General features: G+C 37.3%; 1 protein-coding gene across 4 annotated transcripts; it reads left to right on the forward strand.

The window, feature by feature from the left end:
* Window positions 1-1,107: 1,107 nt before the first annotated feature.
* nt5c1aa (5'-nucleotidase, cytosolic IAa) lies at window positions 1,108-16,100 on the forward strand. 4 transcript variants are annotated; one of them, XM_084422480.1, is made up of 7 exons: window positions 1,108-1,487; window positions 4,902-4,946; window positions 8,551-8,718; window positions 8,846-8,975; window positions 12,603-12,725; window positions 13,647-13,831; window positions 14,378-16,100. In XM_084422480.1, the coding sequence occupies exons 1-7, from the start codon at window positions 1,341-1,343 to the stop codon at window positions 14,732-14,734; spliced, it is 1,155 nt and encodes a 384-aa protein (XP_084278606.1). In that variant the 5' UTR covers window positions 1,108-1,340; the 3' UTR covers window positions 14,735-16,100. The 4 variants fall into 4 exon arrangements, with proteins under 4 accessions (XP_084278606.1, XP_084278607.1, XP_084278608.1 ...); XM_084422483.1 differs by having other exon boundaries at window positions 1,420-1,487; window positions 8,529-8,718; window positions 14,378-15,339; XM_084422481.1 differs by lacking the exon at window positions 4,902-4,946 and having other exon boundaries at window positions 14,378-15,361.
* Window positions 16,101-20,482: the final 4,382 nt, after the last annotated feature.

Genomic DNA, 20,482 nt, shown 5'->3' on the forward strand with positions numbered 1-20,482 from the left:
TTCTTACTTATTTTCAAACACCGTGTTCCTGTTTCTGATCTCTCTTTCTTTTAATTTTAATTTTATTTATTATTTTTGTTTATATTGTACATGTTTGCATTTATGTACCTGTATGCGTATAGTGAAGTGTGTAAGCATATTTATACCTTGTTTTTGTATTTGCATGCTCGCAGATGGCTCATTGATTTCTCCGATTATGGTATGGGCTAAAATGGGGGGATTAGGTTTGTGGGAGCATTGTTAGTGTGTGTGTGTGTGTGTGTGTGTGTGTGTGTGTGTGTGTGTGTGTGTGTGTGTGTGTGTGTATGAATGTTACTGTATTTAAATGTTTCTTATAGTCTTGTGTAGTATTTACTTTAATTATGATTTTCCATTTTGTTGCTGGTTTCTTTGTAATGTAAAGGACCCCCTCGAAAATGAGATGGTGCATCTCAAGGGGTTATCCTTGAAAAATAAAGAAATAAAGAAAGAAAGAAAGAAACCGTTTCATATACTCGCCAACGCCGATTTTTACTTGCATTTGGCTCTTGGCGAGTGTTTCAGTGATAATTTTAGGCCCTGTGTGGTATCCTCTTTGAGCGAAGAGAATGTAGTTCCTTTTCACCCAGAAGAGGGCAGCCTATCACTCTATGTACAGTGTGGACAGTTTGTCATCCATTGCCCCACGGCTGTTGAAAGGGCTGCAACTAAGCAGCCAATCTCTGGCAAGGTTCTACATGAGGTCGAAGTGCTGCCTAGCAACTGATTAATGGGTTACAATGCCATCAGGGGGCCAGTGGGGAGAAAGAACAGTCATGTTTGTGTTGGTATCTATTTATCTGTCTGTAGTGTGTCAGGGTGCCACAGTGCCAATGACATGGGCAAGGACTAGGAAGGACAGCTGTCAGGGAAGCCCATTATTCATTGGCTGAAAGATGCTGATCCAGTTACAATGTATGATATTTAGTTTAGTTTACTAAGAGAGTGAGAGAGAGCACATGCCGATAGATGATAGCATGCAATAGAGGGAAAGGGAGGGGGACAGTATGTGCATGAGTGAGGGATGAGAGGAGGGAGGGTGAGAGAGAGAAGGGGCCAGATATCAACACATAGCGCGTCACAGCAGCAGATTGCAGGCAGAGCGTCAGAGCAGAGAGGATATAGCCGCACAGAACCAAAGCCAGCACTGCCATTAGACCTTGAAGCAGGAGATATACCATTGGATACCAACAGCACTGTCCTGCCTAAAGCTGGGAACACACACTCTGTGTGGAAGAGAGGCTGTGCATGTGAACAGAGAGAACAGCACAGCGTGATACAGCCCTGGATCAGTGTTTCGTTAATGAGAAGCGTTGGGGAGAATGAATCTTGACCATGTTCAGGTCATGAAGGGGCAAGACCCCATGCCCAACACTTGTCCGCCAGCCTCAAACGGTGAGAGCAAAGCATCCTGGGAGGACAGCAAGGATATCCATGAAAATATGGCTTCTACAAAGAAGCCCAAATCAGTAAGTGTCCCATTTGTGATCAGTGTTTCACACTGTATTTGGACATTTGCACAGTATAACTCTTAACATTCATTGTGATGTGATTTTCCTATCGCTTCTGACCTTTTTCTGGTGAGGTCACACTTTTGACAGCTATTTAGTGTGCGAAATGTTTACATACAGTGAGTAGTGCACGTGTTTCAATGGCGCTGTGAAGCCAGTCTTGTACCACATTTGCAATCACTTTTCCCTCCACAGAGACCTGTAGTTTGTCAGAATAGCATAATTACATGAAATATAATTATAAAATAACATCTTTTAACTGTAAAGAGGATCATAGCCTTTCATGTTGTGGTGTCTGGTTGTGGTGTCAGTGTTTATAAAAGAGAAGCAGAACAGGTTTCATGGGAAGGGGGGGGGTGATCGCACTATTAGGTAACAGTACTAATGTAAGGAGATAATGCCATCGGAGGTGCAGCAGGTGCAGATCATTTAGACTCTGCGAACACCGCCGTAAAGATATCGAAATGCCATCTGTCATATGTAGTGGTGAATAAACTAGTGACAATCCTGGCAAGGGCAGAGCTTTATAAAAGGAGAGTTTGTCTGGCCTAGTGCATTATTTTTGTATATTAGAGAACTTTAGATGTGTTATCAAATACACTTTTGATGGCACAGTCTCCTTAACACATACAAACTGTTCTTTCAGCGTGTACAACAGGCAGCTGGTCAACACCATGTGGATAATTCCCTTCTCCGTCGTAGCCTTTAGCTCTATATTTATTATAAGCGGCACTGGCCTTTTCCAGACCTATTAATAACCTGCAGTGCCTCCTCTTTGTTATCCTCTTGTATTCTCCTATTTCCAACACTTGCACTTGTTGCCCCAGACTGACCCAAGAATGATTCATGGTTCTTGTTCCCATGCAGTGTCTACCTATGCAGTGGGTACAGAAAGTCACCACCCCCAATTTTGCAACTTTGACCTGCATGAACCCATATTAGCCAAGTGACGGAAATAATATTACATTTTTTTATTTAAAAACCCGACTTTACCTGTGCAAGGTCACCGTGATTTTGCCAAGTAAGACATGTTCCTGGATCAACATATTTTGTTGATCCGGGAATAACATTCCTGTCCCAAAATTTAGTCCTTACCCTATCCCTACCCCTAAACCTAACCCTACCCATAACTTTTCCCTAAAATCAGAGGAAAATGATAGGTGAATAACACTGATGTTGAAGCACCTCACCCTGGTTCTAAGCCTAAACTTGACATAAACTGTAAACTTGTCCCTCAAATCTGATTGGTTGATTGGAAAGTTGTTCCAGGATCAACAAAGATGTTGATCCAGGAACATGTGGTACTTGGTGAAATCACGTTCACCATCTGGGTCAGTAGTGGAGCCCGGGGCTAATCACACCTTTTACTCCAGTGAGTGAATATATCTCAGTGTGTGGTTTTTTACCGTAAAGTCTCGACAGAAAAAAAAGCTGTTGAATATTTCCTGCCATTATTGATTAGGAAGACGTTACAATTCATTTTAATGCATGTACACTATAGTGTTGTCATAATGGGAACCAGCACTTAAACAGCCACATGTAAAAGTTAATATATGAATGTATAAATTTGTTTAATTGTTAAAAATTAAGTAATAAATGTTGCAGAATTGCACTAGCCTACTTTTCAAATGTTTGGGGTCAGGAAGGTTTTCCTTTAAAAAAAAAGAAGAAGAAATTAATACTTTTAATTAGCAAGGAAGTATTAAACTGATCAAAATGACAGTAAATACAAAAATACGACAGTAAATTATTTCAAATAAATTCTTTTCTTTTTGAAATTTCTATTTAACAACAAATCCTGAAAAAAAATGTATCATATATTTCACAAAAATATTGAGCTGCACATTGATAATAATATATGATTCTTCAGCGCTAAATCAGCATATTAGAATGATTTCTGAAGGATCATGTGACACTGAAGACTGGAGTAATGATGCTGAAAATTCAGCTGTACCATCACAGGAATAAATTACATTTAAAAAGCATTCAAAAGTTTGTTTAGCTAATAAGCACAGATTGGGAAAATTGAGCACTGACCCAAAACACAACTGCAAAGCATCTGTACAGTACATTAATATCATAGCCAGGGCCAAAATCTAAATCTCTCATCAAAAATCATTGGTTTGCCATCAACTGGTCTTTAATGTAAAACCTCTAGGCCCAATTCCCAAATCAAAATGGACAATTCCATGTGCTCCTATTTTATGAGATTTAAGAGGGATGGTGTCTTTCTTTGCTCACTTTATATTTTTAAAGAATGGATGCAGTGCAAAGTATCAGAGGTTGAGTTTCTGTTTCCGCCTGGTAACAGAGAAAGAAAACATTGCGTTTATTTAGTTTATTCACCGGAAGATTGTTTCCTGAGACGAACTGCTACTGGTAACACTCAATCTTCAACAACCCCCCCGTACTGTCCGTCTGTAACTGTATCTGTGCCAGTGTAATTAAAGTGTCTCTATATCAAGAGTTTGAACCAACCATGAATAACATCACATACTACTGAGCAAGCATTCAAGGAGCTTTTCCAAGCACATGGTTTATTTAACATCACTACGGAAGAGCTAAAACCATAGATATGTATACGTAGATGCCACTTTCCATCGCTCCAGTCAGCGTGTCGTCACTCACAGTAAGAATCAATGATGCCACAACATTACGCAGCTTCTGATTGTGAAAACGCTGAGATCTAAATTCACGAAGAAATGGGACAATCTTTCACAGGTGTGAATGTGTTGGTTTGTGTTTTTAAAGGTACTAACTCAATATTACATATTTTTACTATCGTACTTTTAATGCTTTTACTTTTTCTATGATACTTTTTAATGTTGTGTCAGCTGACGCCTTCGTCTTGTTTTATTGTGTTAAGTGTAGCAAAATCATCTGAAGTCTATAGATATTCATATATGCGTCTAAATACGGTTGCAGATGCTCAGTTAACTTGCTCTTGAATGTTCACTGACCGCTCCAATATGGCGGACGGCTTATGTATAAAGGTCCATTGAAATAGCTTCTAATGAGGAATCTATGTATATATATCTATGGTAAAACCCTCTATAGGAACATCCATTCCAAAGTGCCACAATTCGGACATCACTTATCCATGACTCTTAGTGAAATACAGTGTCTTTTATTGAATCAGAAGTATACCAATACTGTCATTGGTTTTATGGTCATCATGATTGGATGGTTAGGCGGTTCTATTCTCAACAAGGTTCATCTGTGATATTAGCATTTTGTCCCAGCTGTGTTTTCCCATTCATTTCCAATCATGGCAATTCTTTCCCAACCAGATGTATTGTTACATGCATTACATAACAGACAAATCTGTATACATATGACATGGAGGTTGATGTGAAATGTTATTTTATGAAGGGACCTGTGAGACGGACCAGGAAGGTGGAGGGAGGCATATTTTTTGTAAGTATTTACAAAGGGTCATGCAGATTTTCCTCTCTGCCATTTCATTAACAATCTGTTCTGCTTGGCTCTACTAAACGCATGACCGTTTGACCCACAATATGGACTTACACAAACAAATTTGTTAATGCATTCTTAAAAGCTCAGTTTGACGGTGCTTCAATACATTTGACTGTTTTTAAGTGACATTACTGGGTACAAAGAAAAGTCATTAAAGATGCATACAATTTTTAAGTAGAATCAACTTGGATGTTTAAGTCATTTCAACTTACATTAAACTGACTTTAAAAAATGAGTTGAATCGTGTATATGTACAGTAAAAACATATGTTGTCATAACTTATTGATAATTAAATTTTTACAGGATAGAAATCCTTTTTTAGTAGATAATATATTAGTGTTTGCCACTAGTGATGTTTAACTGAAGGCATGAGATATATAAGGCATATATATGCCTTTAAGTTGATGTGCATGTGCAATTCATTCAACATTTTTTGCTTTCCTGTGATTGACCACACAAGAGAGACAGAAAAATGGCAGAATGAAAGTGCAGAATAAGCAGTATTACCACAATATCACACACCAACATGACATCATGACTTTGCGTAAACATACACGCCACTTTCAAGTCAAGTGGCGTGTTATTTATACGCATTTTGAGCTTTCCGCGTGTATGTCCACGCGCGTGTATGTGTACGTCGTTAAACGTCAGAGTGATTCCGCGTGTATGTGTACGCCGTTAAATGTCCGAGCGAAACGGAGGAAAATGTATATCTACATCTGGGGAGCAATATTTTTTTTCCTAGGATGGTAGGGGAACACTCATAAATGGTATTAACCCGAGTGATGGGTAGGTTTAGGGACGCGGTTGGGGTAGGTCATATATATTTATATACAGTAATGTAACGTAAATCAACGGCGTTGATAAACACGCTGAAAAGCGATTATGCGTGTTGATAACACGCCAAAAATGGAAATACGAATTGGCGTGTCATACATACGCCATTTCATGAGATCAGTCTGGATATTTAGGAAACGTAAGTTCATGCTCGTTTCTCTGAAAAACAATGCAACAGCCAGTTATTTTACTTTGAAATGTGCGTTCTGTGTCGGAATGTCTGTTTTTGTTTTGGTCCGTGTGATTCCGCCCGTTTTAAGTCTTCTTTGGGCCCCTTTGAAAATATGCTGAGGCCCCTAGTGGGCCCCGGTCCCACTGGTCACTGGGACACTTCAGACTTTTTCCCACATATAAATACATTCTAATTTAGTAATTCTATGGTAACTGTTTTTTTTTTTTTAAACATCCTAATATTTGCATGTTCTAGAAGTATAACTTTCTTCCCTGTGTTTTTGCCCTAATGTTTCTGTCTGGTTCAGAAAACACTAATGTATAGGTAAAACAGCACATATAGCTGGTAAGTGGGCACTACAGTCCAGACAATTACGACAGATTCTAAAGAGCAGGTCAATGTTAACTTTTTCCTGATCTGTAAAGGGCTTTTAGAGTAAATGTGCCATCTAACAGCGTGCCTAATAGTTGAATTCTGGTCCAACTGCCCATACAGCCCATTCCCTTTGTAACGCAGTGGCCACTTATCCACTCTCATTTCCCGGTAATGTCTCATTTCCACAACCACTGGAGCCCCTTTTATTAAAGATTTTCCCAGACCTGCTCAAATCTGTCAGGATCTCCCAGCATGACCAAGAGTGGCAACATGGCAAGTCGGTCTCCGGTTCTTTGGAGAAAGAGGCTTTTAACTCATCACTGATTCATTTACTCAGGCTTGTCCTTTTCCCATAACCCCCTAGGCAGTACACGTCTCTGGTCGGAGGGTATAGTCGCTCGGGTGAGGGCATGCTGAACGGCACGCACAGCGGTCTGGCTGCGTCACACTGTAGTCCCTTTCCAAAATTAACTAGCCCTGCTCTTCCTGGTGGTTTCCTGTGACATATTGAGCTGCTAGCATTCAGCTGATGTGTGGGCCATGTGACTATACATAAACACTGTACAATGTTTTATGCTCTGCTGCTGGAATCAAATGACCAACTACACCATTTGATACATTACCAGCAGTGTCCACTGAATTACAGAACAGGGATAGAAAACATTACTTGGAAGTGAATTTTAGTTTGATCACTGGATCACTCTCAGTGGTCTATCTATGTGACAGCATGAAATACTGACTGAATAACAAAATTGGGGATCAGAGCTGTGATGGCCACGGTAATCTCATTTCTTCCAGTCCTGTCTGACCTCTGAAACCGGAGATCCTAATGTGCTCTTTATTAATCGCGCTACTCTTGCCTTCTTACTTAACAAGATAATCTGTTATGATGACGCATGGTTGCTTGCTTTGGAGAGATGACTATTGCATTTCATACTGTTCTTTTAATTGCTTTATGCACTCTGTCATATTCTGTCATAATGTCCTCACCCTTATAATGATTCAAATCAGTATTATTTATGATCTTCCATGAAACACAAAAGAAGATGTTTAGCAGAATGCTTCAGTGGTCTATATTGTGAACTATATTTTACAGTAAGTCATCTGAAGAAAAAACGATATCTATGTGACATTGTTAATCTGTAAATTTCCTTTTATATGTGATTATTCAAATATGGTGTAAAGGGATACACTGTAAAAAATTTCTAACCCTCCCAAATCAAAAATTTCAAGTGACCGATAACATCTAAATTTTTCAATTGGCCCAAGTGAAATTCTGTAAATTTCAATTGGCCCAAGTGAAAATCTGTACATTTAATTTTATAATTTACAGAATTTCACTTGGGCCAATTGAAAAATTTAGATGTCACTTGAAATTTTTGATTTGGGGGGGTTAGAATTTTTTTACAGTGTAGTTCTCCCATAAACGACATGACGGTGAGTAAACGATGACAGAAGTTTCATTTTTGGGTGAACTATCACTTTACAATGTCTCGCCAGGTTTTTTTAATCAATGATACTAAATGTCATTGGTTCTTATATCCAACAGTGTTGTTATTGTTTTTTTATTGAATACATCTGAAATAATTAAAATAAAATCTAAATATTAGATGAAAAACTTAAAAAAACAAAAATTAGAAATGAGTAAAAAAGCTAAACAGAAATATTAAAAAAATTTACATGACAAAACCACATAACAAAATTATTTTAAAAACTAAAATTAATATTTTAAATGTAAAAATAAAAGGAATTTCAAGATATAATAATTTTTTCCAATAATAAAAAACATTCTTTTAAAATTTCAAACATTTAAAAAATAAAAGCTCATTTAAAATATGATAACATTCTATAAGTGTATAAATAACTTTGATATCCATTTGCGATATGCAAGATTTAAAGCAAGAAGTGCAAATTCAACTCACAAGTGAAATTTTAATTTTTAGTGAAAACTAACAGATATTAGAGAGATATTAGTGAAAACTGGCTTAAATTTCAGCCTATTTGTCACACAAAGCTATCATATAGAGTCATATAGACCATTTTTATGAAAAACATGGACATGTTACATGGTGCATGGACATGGTACTTGCACGTTATATGCTCAAAATTGCCTTGTGTTTGTGATGAATGTCTCACAGCACTTTCACCATCCCTATTCAGCCCAAACCAGAGAACGCAGTCACCATTGCAGTGTCATCGCGGGTTATGTTCCGCACGGAGAAAGAGGAGAAGGTGTTTGAGGAGCAAGGAATAGAGGAGTACCTCAGGTATCAGATGGAGCATGAGAATGAGCCTTTTGCTCCTGGTCCAGCATTCCCGTTTGTTAAGGTAATACACAAGGATATACAAATATAATGCAAGTTATCATTTTAAACAAAACGACATTGCCTTAGCAATATTGGTTGATTCTACACCTCTTAATTTGATAGAGACCTTATTTGGCATGTTTTCTCAGGCACTGGAGACAGTAAACAACCGGTTGCGGGAGCTCTACCCAGAAAGTGAGGAGCTTTTTGACATTGTGCTGGTAACTTACAACCATGCCCACGTAGGCGTCAGACTCATCAACACCATCAACCACCACAGTAAGTGTATTACTAACCCTCCCATAACTTGGATTCATACTATCCATAAACATGTACATGTTCAGAAAGGTCCACTGTTGTACACTGCAAAAAAAATATTTTCTTTCTCAGTATTTTTGTCTTGTTTTTCAGTACAAATCTAAACATTTTTAAATCAAGATACATTTACTTGAGAAGCAAGATGACATAAAATATTAGGTCTTGTTTTCTGAAAAATGCATAAAATGAGAAATAAAATAAAAAAACATCTTCCAATGGGATCAGAAAAATAAACTTAATTTAAAGGGAAAACAAGATTATTTTTCTGACCCCACTGGCAGATCATTATTATTTTTTTAAACATTGTTAAAAAGTAAAAAAAAAAAAAACCTTCCTTGGAAAATCAACTATGATTATGTATGACAGTTATTAACTGTTGCAAAAGCTGAAACCTTTCAAGTAAAAAAAAAATTGCATAGTGCTTTCCACAATTATATGCATAATCATTTCAAAACAGCTTTACAGAAAGTTATACAGTTATGTAGTGCCTTAGTGCTATCTGCTATACCATAAAAGTTTAGGGGCTGGGTGATATGGCTATATAAAACTATGATACTATCCTCTGATTTTTAGACCTAGCTATATTGTATTTATAGTGTTGTCTAGACACACATCTGAGCATTCAAAGGTAATTAAGAGATTTAAGAAGATTGGTATTGTTCCTATCAAGAGATTTAAATATTGGTTGGTTTTGTTCAAAGAAAGAGTAGTGATTCTCAGAAAGTAATGGAAATAAGATCTGATTTCTCAGGTGAACACCTGTAAAGTCTGATGGTTAGGCACACGCCGGCGGAAAAATATTTATGCTCATGTTAACAAAGCAGAAAATTATTATTCATATTAGAAAAGGCAGTAAAATCAAAATCACATCAATAACAAAACAGTAAAACGTATAGACTATTATCAATCAATAAGTTGAAAGTATGGGATGGAAAGTAACTACATGATTCTGAAGACACAAAACTGTAAATGCAAATGTTTTCTTAGAAGATAAATCTCCAGCTGGCCAATAATATCTTCCCACAGAGATGCATGTGACACCTCTAACCTTTGTAGCACAAACCAGCCACTTCCTGCTCAGCACCCTGTAGCGCCTCAGCTGGACTGGTTTTGATCGTTCCGGTGGCTAACTGAAGAAAAAACAAACATCTCTCCATCTTTTGGCCTTTCCTCAGACAAAACAACAAAAATGCGGATATGGACTGATGTTTCGAGAGCCATTTGAAGTTCAGAACTATGTGTTCTGAACCACAAAAAAATGTTGGATGTTTGTTAGGAGATAAATGTGAGCCTAATGCTCCAAAACTCATGACTGCAAGGAAGAAAGCAAAAATGATATAAAAGAATAGAACAAATAAGAATGGCCGGGCCAATATATTTTTCTTTTATCAAAATCAGTGGTTTCTACCATTAACATTTACAAATAGAAGCACTATGGCAGGGGTGTCCAATCTTTCCAGCTGAGTTTGGCTGCAATCAATTCCAAAATTGTATACTTCCCTATAGTAGGCAAAAAACTGAACGTGACTGAAGAAGTATGTCTGAATTCACAGTACTTATAAAAGTGTAGGCAAAGTGTACCCGCATGACCTACTTCTTCCAGTGAGAGGTGCATACAATGGAATACTATCCCATGAGGCCACAGGAGAGGATTTGTGAATGGCAGTGACGCTGATGCAACTGACAGTGGTAGGTCACGTGATAATGACAGCGTGGCCAATTTAGTACATCCAGATTACACTCATCCTACACTCATTCCACTTGTTCCAAGTTGAACACACCTATACTTTCATGACCTTGTGGTCAACAACAACAAACCAATGCTAGTTCAATATCACTGCTCCCACATGTGTGCTGTTGGCTTTCATCAACATTTCAATGCTGATCCAACATACTTTAAACATTAAAATGTCAATCTCAACCAAAATGATGGATTGGATCAAAGCTCAACATTGTATCAATGTCACCTTGCTATCTGGGATGGCATTGAAATATCCTGAGCCTTTTAAAAATATATATAATTTAGGCTCATTAGGCCACCTCTGGTCTGCATTAATCTTGGCTCTCAGGAATACTTGATTCTGATTAGTCAGTCACAACATTTGCTGGTTGCATATTTTTGTATAATGAGGCTAAACTGTATATTAGGTCCTATTTGGTGCTGTCATTTGGTTTCATGCCTTCCATTGCACTCAGCAGTTTCTTTTTACATGATAAAATAACTTAAAATAACACAGTGAGTAGCCTGTACAAGTATACTAAAAGTGTAAGAGTAAACTATACAAGTTTGATAATGTACAGTTATTGTAAAATTATTATTATTATTGCAAAATAACCCCCTTCAGGATGATACAAGATCCCACCAATGTGCATCAGGATCCTGATCAGGGTTCATTTTACGATGATACCTTAGTTATACTTTACTCCTGAGCAAACTTGGCTTGACATGTCATGTAAATGAAACCTGCTGCTAATGTCTTACTGAGCTGGTACTCATACCCTAATGTGTCAAAGGCTAAAAGGGGCACATTACCCCAACATTTCCCACCAGTCTCAAGATTTCCATCTGTTAAACAGTTCATATCTGAGGTGTCTCAATGGTAAAACCTTACCTCAATGGTAAAACCTACATGGTTTTGTAAAACCATTTTGACAAAAACATGGTAAAAAGATAAATGTATTTCAACGTACACTCATGTGAGAGGAAGACTCTGTTTTCTGTTTTACATGGAAATAGTCACCTCAGGGGGGCGGCCATTTTGAGATCACATGACCAACTGAATAATACTCACTTTGGCTGTATCTGAAATCTCATACTCTCTTGAGTAGGTACTTATTTTTAATAAGTAATTACTTCACGACTGCTAAAAAGTATGTTCTATATGGTATGGATGTAGTAGTATGAATGTAATCCGAAAGTACTACATTCGCCATGTTGTCATTATCATGTGACCTACCAGTGTCAGTTGCGTCACTTCACTGCCATTCACAAATCCTCTCTTGTGGCCTCATGGGATAGTAAAGAGTCCATTGTATGCATACTTTAGAATCTCACCAGAAGTAATCCGGGTACTTTTTGCCTGCTCTTTTATGAAAACTGTGAATTCGGACACTTCCTTTTTTCACGTTATTTCCCTCTATATAGTAGAGAAGTATGCTATTTCGGATGTAGACTGTATCTTAGCAAATAAATTACTCATGGCTGACTGCTAATAGAGCATTTATACAATGGCATTGATAACTGAAATACCCCCCCCCCCCTCCCCTTCCCCCACCCCACCCCCCTCCTTTTTAATACTGCATTAACACCACTGGGAGTCACTATAAATCATAGAGTGCCAAATCAGCCACATTTACTATTTATTGATCAATATCTATACCTATAGTAGTTTAAATAAGAATTGTCAAAAAAAAAAAAAGGTGCTGGCTATGATAATAACTGATAAAATGTGTAACAATAGCCTGAATGCAATGTACTGCAAGTCGCTTTGGATAAAAGCGTCTGCCAAATGCATAAAAATCAATGTCATAATAACAGGCTCTCACGAAAATGTTAATTGCTGATTAATATTATTCTCTTGTCCCCAGATCTATTCATTGAGCGGTTCGTCATGACAGGAGGTAGCAGCCCCATTGGGTACCTGAAAGCTTGGCATACAAACTTGTACCTGTCTGCCAATGCTGAAAAGGTTCAGGAAGCCCTTTCTGAAGGTTAGTAAATATGAGATAACACATGCAGCAAGTACTTCATCTTGTTGTCTTTTACATTCAGTAAATCAAGAGAATTGTATCATTAATGTGTAACAAGCAGTACACATTTCACCTTTACAGATGCTTACAAGAGACCATTGATATTATGCTAATATAATATTTAGAATGACAAAATGTAGTTGCTTACAAAGGTTTCAATCAATTTGGATTTACAAATGGTGAGTAAAAGTATAGTATGTGAAGCAGAATTGGTGTAAGTACAAATATTTAGTCTCACTGACACAGCACAGCAAAGAAAAAAACGCTTTACAGACATTAGACTTGTAGTATATTTAGATTGAGAGGTAACCTGTCAATAACTTTGAATTATGAAAAGTGCAGAATTACTTTGTGGTCAAAATGCCTCCAAAGGAAATGCTCTTGCAGTTTGCCATTTAAAGATCCTTTCGGTGAACTCGCTCTAGGCACGATTGCCTTTTACAGAGGCCGCGCACCATTGTTCCCTTTAACCTTAATATACTGAACTAAAAAATGAAATTAAAAAGTGTACTAACCAGGTAGTAATAGAAGATGTTTGTTGTTGTAATGATGACAGTAGCGCACACACAAGTAGTAAGTTCAGAATCAGATCGCCTAGTGTGAGTAAATGAACACCATATGTTGCTTTGTTTAGTATCACAGATTCACATCATTATCATATGAATAATTGCATAAATAAATATGTATAAAATACTCTAAATAAAACTAACTGAAATGGGGGAAAGCACTGACTATATCGACTGAATGTTTAACAATCCAATGACCTATTTGATTTGCTGAGGCTTAATGGGTCCTAAAGAACATTTGCTTGAAATGCCATTTATTACACTGCTTTTCCCTTAGGCTGGTAATCTTTACTTTTGTCTTTGCGCTTTCTTACAGGGATTGCAGCAGCCACCATGTTTATGTCAGAAAAACAAATCGAGGTATCCGAGACCCAGCTGAAAGTGGCATTTGATGGCGACGCTGTTCTCTTCTCCGATGAGTCTGAGCGTATTTTCAAAGCCCACGGCCTGGACAAGTTCTTCGAGCATGAGAGGGAAAATGAAAACACATTGTTAGATCATGTATGCAATTTCACTGTTACCCATTTTAACTGAAATAAGCTACAGAGCAAATGCAAAATACATGTTTAGAGGTTATGTGTGTCATTTTGGTCACAATTTAGATTAGGGTCCAATTCTCACTATTAACTAACCACAACTTTGGCCTCTATAAACCCCTAATTACTGCTCATTAATAGTTAGTTAAGTTAAGTTTAGATTAGGTAGTTGTTAAATTTAGGTATGGGGTAGTATTAAGGGATGTAGAATATGATCATGCAAAATAAGGCATTAATATGTACTTTATAAGTACTAATAAACAGCCAATATCCTAGTAATATGTATGCTAATAAGCAACTAGTTAAAAGTGAGAATAAACCAAATGTTACCGTAATTTATAGATACTTTTTGCATTTGCTGCCACTAGTGGAGTACAGTACAAAATGACACACTTGACCTTTAAATTAGCAGATATAATATGTTATATAAAGCTCCAAGAGCAGGACTGAACATCCTTGTTCTTCAGTTAGTGCTACAATACATACTGTAATGAATCTGTCCACCTCACAGGGGCCGCTGAAGGGTTTCCTGGAATTGCTTGGGAAGCTTCAGAAGAAATTCTATGCTAAAGGACACCGTCTGGACTGTCCCATCCGCACCTACCTCGTGACGGCCCGCAGTGCAGCCAGTTCAGGCATCCGTGCCTTAAAGACACTCCGTGCCTGGGGACTAGAGATAGACGAGGCTCTTTTCCTGGCCGGCGCACCAAAAGGCCCCATGCTGGAGAAAATCCGACCCCACATCTACTTCGATGACCAGATGTTCCACGTGGAAGGTGCCGCAGAAATGGGTGCCATCGCTGCCCATGTGCCCTATGGGGTTGCACAGAAATACCCTCGTAAAAAAAGCACAAATACAGCAAAATAACAAAGACAGGGATGATATATAGAGGTACATTATGTTCTTATTTTGGACGTGACGTTCAAGTGGCAGACATTCTTTTTTTTTTAAGTCATTTGTGCACTCAATGGATCCAGATCTCAGTATTCTCTTGGCCTTTTTTCCATGTGATGCAAGGCCACACACAACATATATAGCCAAAAAGATTCAACCCAGTGCTGTTCTTTTGGAGTTATTCTGTACATGACTCTTGAAATATGCATTATTATGCATTATGATAAAGAAATTGTGCCTCTTGTGAAGCACGGCCATTTTCATCTAAGCATGCACTTCCCGGCGACAGTTTGTCGAAAAACAAATGACATTATCTTACTGTTAAAAATGAACGTGTGCTGCTATTCTTAAATCTAAAGTGACTAAGGAAAAATATACTGAAATAGTGTTTACACAGTGTATGTTTTGAACTGCACTGTATAATACAGCAATTGACTGTGATGGTGTTGTTGTTTATTGCTGTAGATGGTGTTCTGTGAGTCAAACTACACTATTGTTATATGTAGTCTAATGTATGTGGTCGTATACGATGGATGGAGTATTAGTCTGTAATATAATGTTCGACATAAAAAGCCATAGTATTGTACATTTGAGAGAATTAAATATATAGAAATCTATAGAAAGTTAAAGTATATTTTCTTTAAAGTTTTTCAAGTATACTGTTCAAAAGTTTGGGGTACGTTTTTTTTTTAAAGAAAATAATTATTTTATTCAACAAGGATGCATTAAATTGATCAAAGGTGACGGTAAAGACATTTATAAAGATTTCAATTTAAAATTGAAACGTTTTTTACTTTCTATTCATCAAAGAATAGATGATGGTTTCTCAAAAAGATTTTTTAACATTGATCATATTAAGAAATGTTTTTTTTTATTAAGAAAATCAGCAAATTAGAATGATTTCTGAAGGATCATGTGACACTGAAGTGATGATACTGAAAATTCTGCTTTGCCATCACAGGATAAACAGTTATTTGAAATTGTAATAATATTTGACAATATAACTGTTTTCACTATATTTTTGATCAAATAAATGCAGCCTTGGTGAACATAAAAAATAATAATCTTTCCAGCTCCAAACTTTTGAACGTTAGTGTATGTATATCTTTTGACAGAAAATTATTATACGTGAAAGGGAATGTAAAGGGAAAAGAAGAGGTCAGATATGTCTGTCATCCAAAGAAAGAAAAGATCCATTTATTTGTAGTCAAAACATCTAAACACTGCAATATCTTAATTGAGCTACATTACCTGCCACTCTTACCTGCCAGATTTGTCCTTTCTTGTTACACACAATCCTTGGTTTGGAATCGAACACACAAATAAAGGTTATCATCATTATCCAGAATTGGCATCTGATTATTATATTATACAGTAAGACATAATTCCCTGCTATGACACTGGTTTATTCACGTTTCTTGTGCATTGTCTTCTTGTGTCACTGTGCTGTTTAGTAATGTTTTGCAGCGTCTGTCCTATAAACATTATTGGAACAAATCAGTGTTTAGACTGCCTCTTTAAATCTCTCATTGTTAAATCTACACGAAATGTAACGGATTAGCTACGTCCTCCATAACTGTCTGTTCATTTGCAGAGATCTGGCACTGTGCTGTTGCTCTCTGGATAATATGGTATGAGAGTATCGATATTATTAAGGACAAAAGGTATATAATAACATAATTATTGTTTAGGTTTAAAAGATAGTGTATGTACTGTAATCCAGGTACATTCAGGCAAATTGAGCCACTTTTTTTACATTGTGATTGTCAAAAGAGGCCCAATTTACGTGAGTTCACCCTATTAGTCACAATAATGAAAAAATTACCTAATAACATTTAATGTCATGTCATCAGCTGATACGAATACAGACATCATGTAGTAAATAGCATCATCAGAGACATTTTCAATATTGAATGAACCTTATTAAGGTTGCTAACTCTTTCAGCTTTCATTGTGCTGTCTATAATGCTACTGTTATTGATGGAGAACATATTGCTCTCAGTTTGCTCTCTGAATAGCACATTCTGTTCTGACCGAATTATTTTATTTAATGTTTTTTGCATTTAGAACCTAATGTAAAAATCTACCTTAAAATTACGAGGAGTGCAGAATTTTATGAGGACATGCACAGAACTTTTGTGCCCATGTGCAACGTGGCACAAAAAGAAAAGTCTTATCAGTTTCACTGTCAGCGTATTTCTCCTGCAAATGCTGTATAGACAAAAGACTAATTACATAATAGTCCTTCAGCTGTGCCTTGTTCAGTGTAAAGAATGAACTGTTTTATATTTTTGAGAGTATATTTTAGTAATCCTGGCATGTACCTCCTCAGCATTACATTAGATGGCAGCAGTGCTTTATGTTATCCTTAATGACCGTAAAAGCTGAAGACCTTCAAAACACTAATGCTACCATAATCTCAAAACAAATCTTAAATCATTTATAAATGAGAAACAATTTTGCGCAAGTTATTATTTTGTGCATCATCCTATGTAATGCTGGAGTTTTCAGTCTGAAAGTCTAAAAACGGGCCTAGTGTCCAAGCACTTGTTAAGCTCAGCGAGGTTTTGAAACTAAAAAGAGAAGAAATGAATGATCTCTCTGTTGATTGTTGCTGCTGGTGCCAATTACCCAGAAGGCTTGCCAAACTGCAGGCACAGATAAACTAGAGGGCTATCAAGCAACCGGGCCTCTGAGGCGCTATCGTGGTAATGAGGCCATCGTTGCCGACCCCGTGTGTAGTGATTGATCAGAGATCGTTTCCATTTTATTACTTCAGAGAAGTGCTGGGGAGGGACTACTGCCATCTGGCTCGCTTTATTAATGCACTCACACACTGTTAAAATAAGCAAATGAAAATCTTTCAAAACAGACTTTCATTAAAATAAGCATTTGATTTTTTAAATTAGAAGCTGACTAAGAAAACCAACTCGGGATGCATTTGAATAGCATCTTCATTTCAAGCGCAAAACTTTCCAATGAAAGAATAACAAAATGTAAAACTGCTGCTGATTCTATAATTTAAACGAATGAGGATATACATGTTATAAATACTTTTCCTTTAGAGGCGCTTCAAATCGATTACGTGTGATAATAAAGCTCACAGAAATTGAATTCTGCCTGCAGATCGATGGTGGTGTTGAAACTAGTTTGGCTGCTTATGGAAAACCATTTATGCCCTCAGGAAAATAAATTCATAACACTTTTACTTCCTTCCTGCAAAGTTGGCTCATTGTGCGCTGGCTTGATAAGGACTCATAGAGCGGAACATTACGAGTCGAGGCAAATTTGTGGTTTTTGATATGCCTGTTGTGTCAGAAGCATTTTATGTTGAAATAATGAGCACCGGCTTTTTTAGAATAACCTTAGGTCAGCAATGCACACCAATCCAAACAAAACGGAGCTCGCTAGATACTTTTGACAGCTGCTCTGTTATGACATTTGCCAGGCTTGGCTAATTAGAGCGGCTGTAAAAATGCACAATGCAGGGATAAAAGCCTTATTTTAGTCACAACAAGATGTTAGCGGTTCTGTGTATGTTTTTTGGCAGTGTGTGTGTGCAACTTGCACCATTACATCCTGTAGTATTAGGTTGAACCAGCTGTGATATGATGGGTGGAAGATTACGACCGATTTATTATGAGTTAGAGAGCTGAACCTGGTGCAGACAGATGGATAATGCTGTGAACTCGTATGATCTGCCTGACGCAACACAAGTTCGTCCCCTCCCTCAGCAAGGCCTCGCTTCAGTTAATCATGTGGTCTTCACTGCTGATGCGTCTATATGTATTCAGACCAATGTTTTAGCAAATATATTCCACAGGAAAAACATCTTCTCATCAGATAGGCTGCAGCAGGTGCTGTATACAGCTAATGTTTAATATCCTGCCTGAAATCGATAGCCTCATGGCCCGTCTGATGGTAGCCAATGAATTGGCCTTTGTGGCAATGAGGTAATAGTGAGGTAATTGCCAGACTTTGAACTAATAACAATAATTAGTCTCTATCAGCAGCTGTGGGAATTCATTAGGGAAAATGTAGGAGATTGGATGGGGAATGGCCCTGGGGAGTTAATCATCATTATAATCCAGTGCCACGATTGACCACAGAATCGGGCATTAAAGGGAATTTGCTGTCGTTTTTGACTCATTTTTAATGATTTTCTCCACATGGACATATGCTATCATAATCTAACAGATACCATTAAGACTGCATGAACATGAACAAATAAACAAAATAAAAATGTTTAATGTCCACAAAAAGAGGTGCCTCTTGCTAATATGGTATTTTCATGTAGGCTACCATGTATTTGGGAGCAGTGTTTGGGAAGCTGCTTTTTAAGCTTTAACTAATAGCCAAGTCACACAATACAAAGTAAATACATTAAAGCTAATTAAAATAAATATATAACTATCTGATTATATTGTTTATTTTTGCAACCACAACATTCTCTTTATAATGTTAATAGATAGGCCTACAGATAAATCTTTAGTATATCTAACAAGTGTTTTTGCATTAAACGTCTCTAAATTTACAATAAAAACAATGAACACAGCAAGAAAACAATCTAATATAACTGAGTTGAAGACAAGCTGATGAGACATTTGATTTAGCTATGTCGTTGCACTGGCTTTTTTTTTTCTTTTTTTTTTACTCGAATTGGCGAATCATTTTGTAGTAACTGTTCGAACGAATCGATTAATTGAATCGGACTTCTGAATGCTATGCCACTAAACTCAGTTTAGGAGAGCTCACAAGAAGATCCATTAAAGAGATACATTTTCTACATATTTACTTGGATCGCGCAGGACACATGTAAGTACGCCATTTGAATTCTGTCATTTTTGTTCATGAGACCACAAAGCTGTTTGAACCAATAACCAGGATTACCCGGTTTGCGTAAACCAGCCCAGTTGCAATTCAAAACCCGCCCACTCACGGCCAAAACTACCTCAAGTCGCTTCGCTTCAACCCGCGGACTAAATAAACAACATGCAGCATAAATGTAAAATATAAATGTATGTAGAACAATAACCCGAGATGGAAATGTCATGTGACAAAATCACGAATGGGTAAACATCTACTATAGACTATACTATATTGAAAACGTTAGCGATATATAGACTAGATGTTGCTTGAAGAAATGTATATTTAAAAAATTACATGGATCATTTTGATCCTTCTTCAAAACACATTACCACACACAGCGGAGTTTGCAAAGCATCACACGGGACGAGAAGGCGTTAAATATTTCATGTCTCAAAGCACATAACATTACAATAATAATGAACATAAACAGCTTAAAGAGCACTGACCAGTACCACCTGACATGCTACAGATTCATTTTGGCGTTGATAGTGTTGCCATTGAAATGCATAAATTCGAGTCACGAACCGCTCCGAGTGTAAAGTCACAGGTTTTCATCTCTTCCAAATTACGGCAGTTACGGCGTGAACGCAGCATATAAGCTTGTTGTTTAGGTTCAGGAGGAACTGTAAAAGGTGGCTGCTGTTTCGGTCGCGGTGCTCGGTGACTGACATCTGTCTAACTCATAGCTTGAAATTCGCTGATGACGTGTGATGTCTGCGTGAGGAGGTATGGAAATACATATGCTGATAGGCAGGAAGGACATTCGGACCGAATGCAGTGATTGGACGAACATTTTATGGTCCTACGCCTTCCACAGATGAGATATATATATATATAGATAGATATAGGCTA

The sequence above is a fragment of the Rutilus rutilus genome (assembly GCF_951802725.1).
Source record: "Rutilus rutilus genome assembly, chromosome: 11".
Classification (NCBI taxonomy): domain Eukaryota; kingdom Metazoa; phylum Chordata; class Actinopteri; order Cypriniformes; family Leuciscidae; genus Rutilus; species Rutilus rutilus.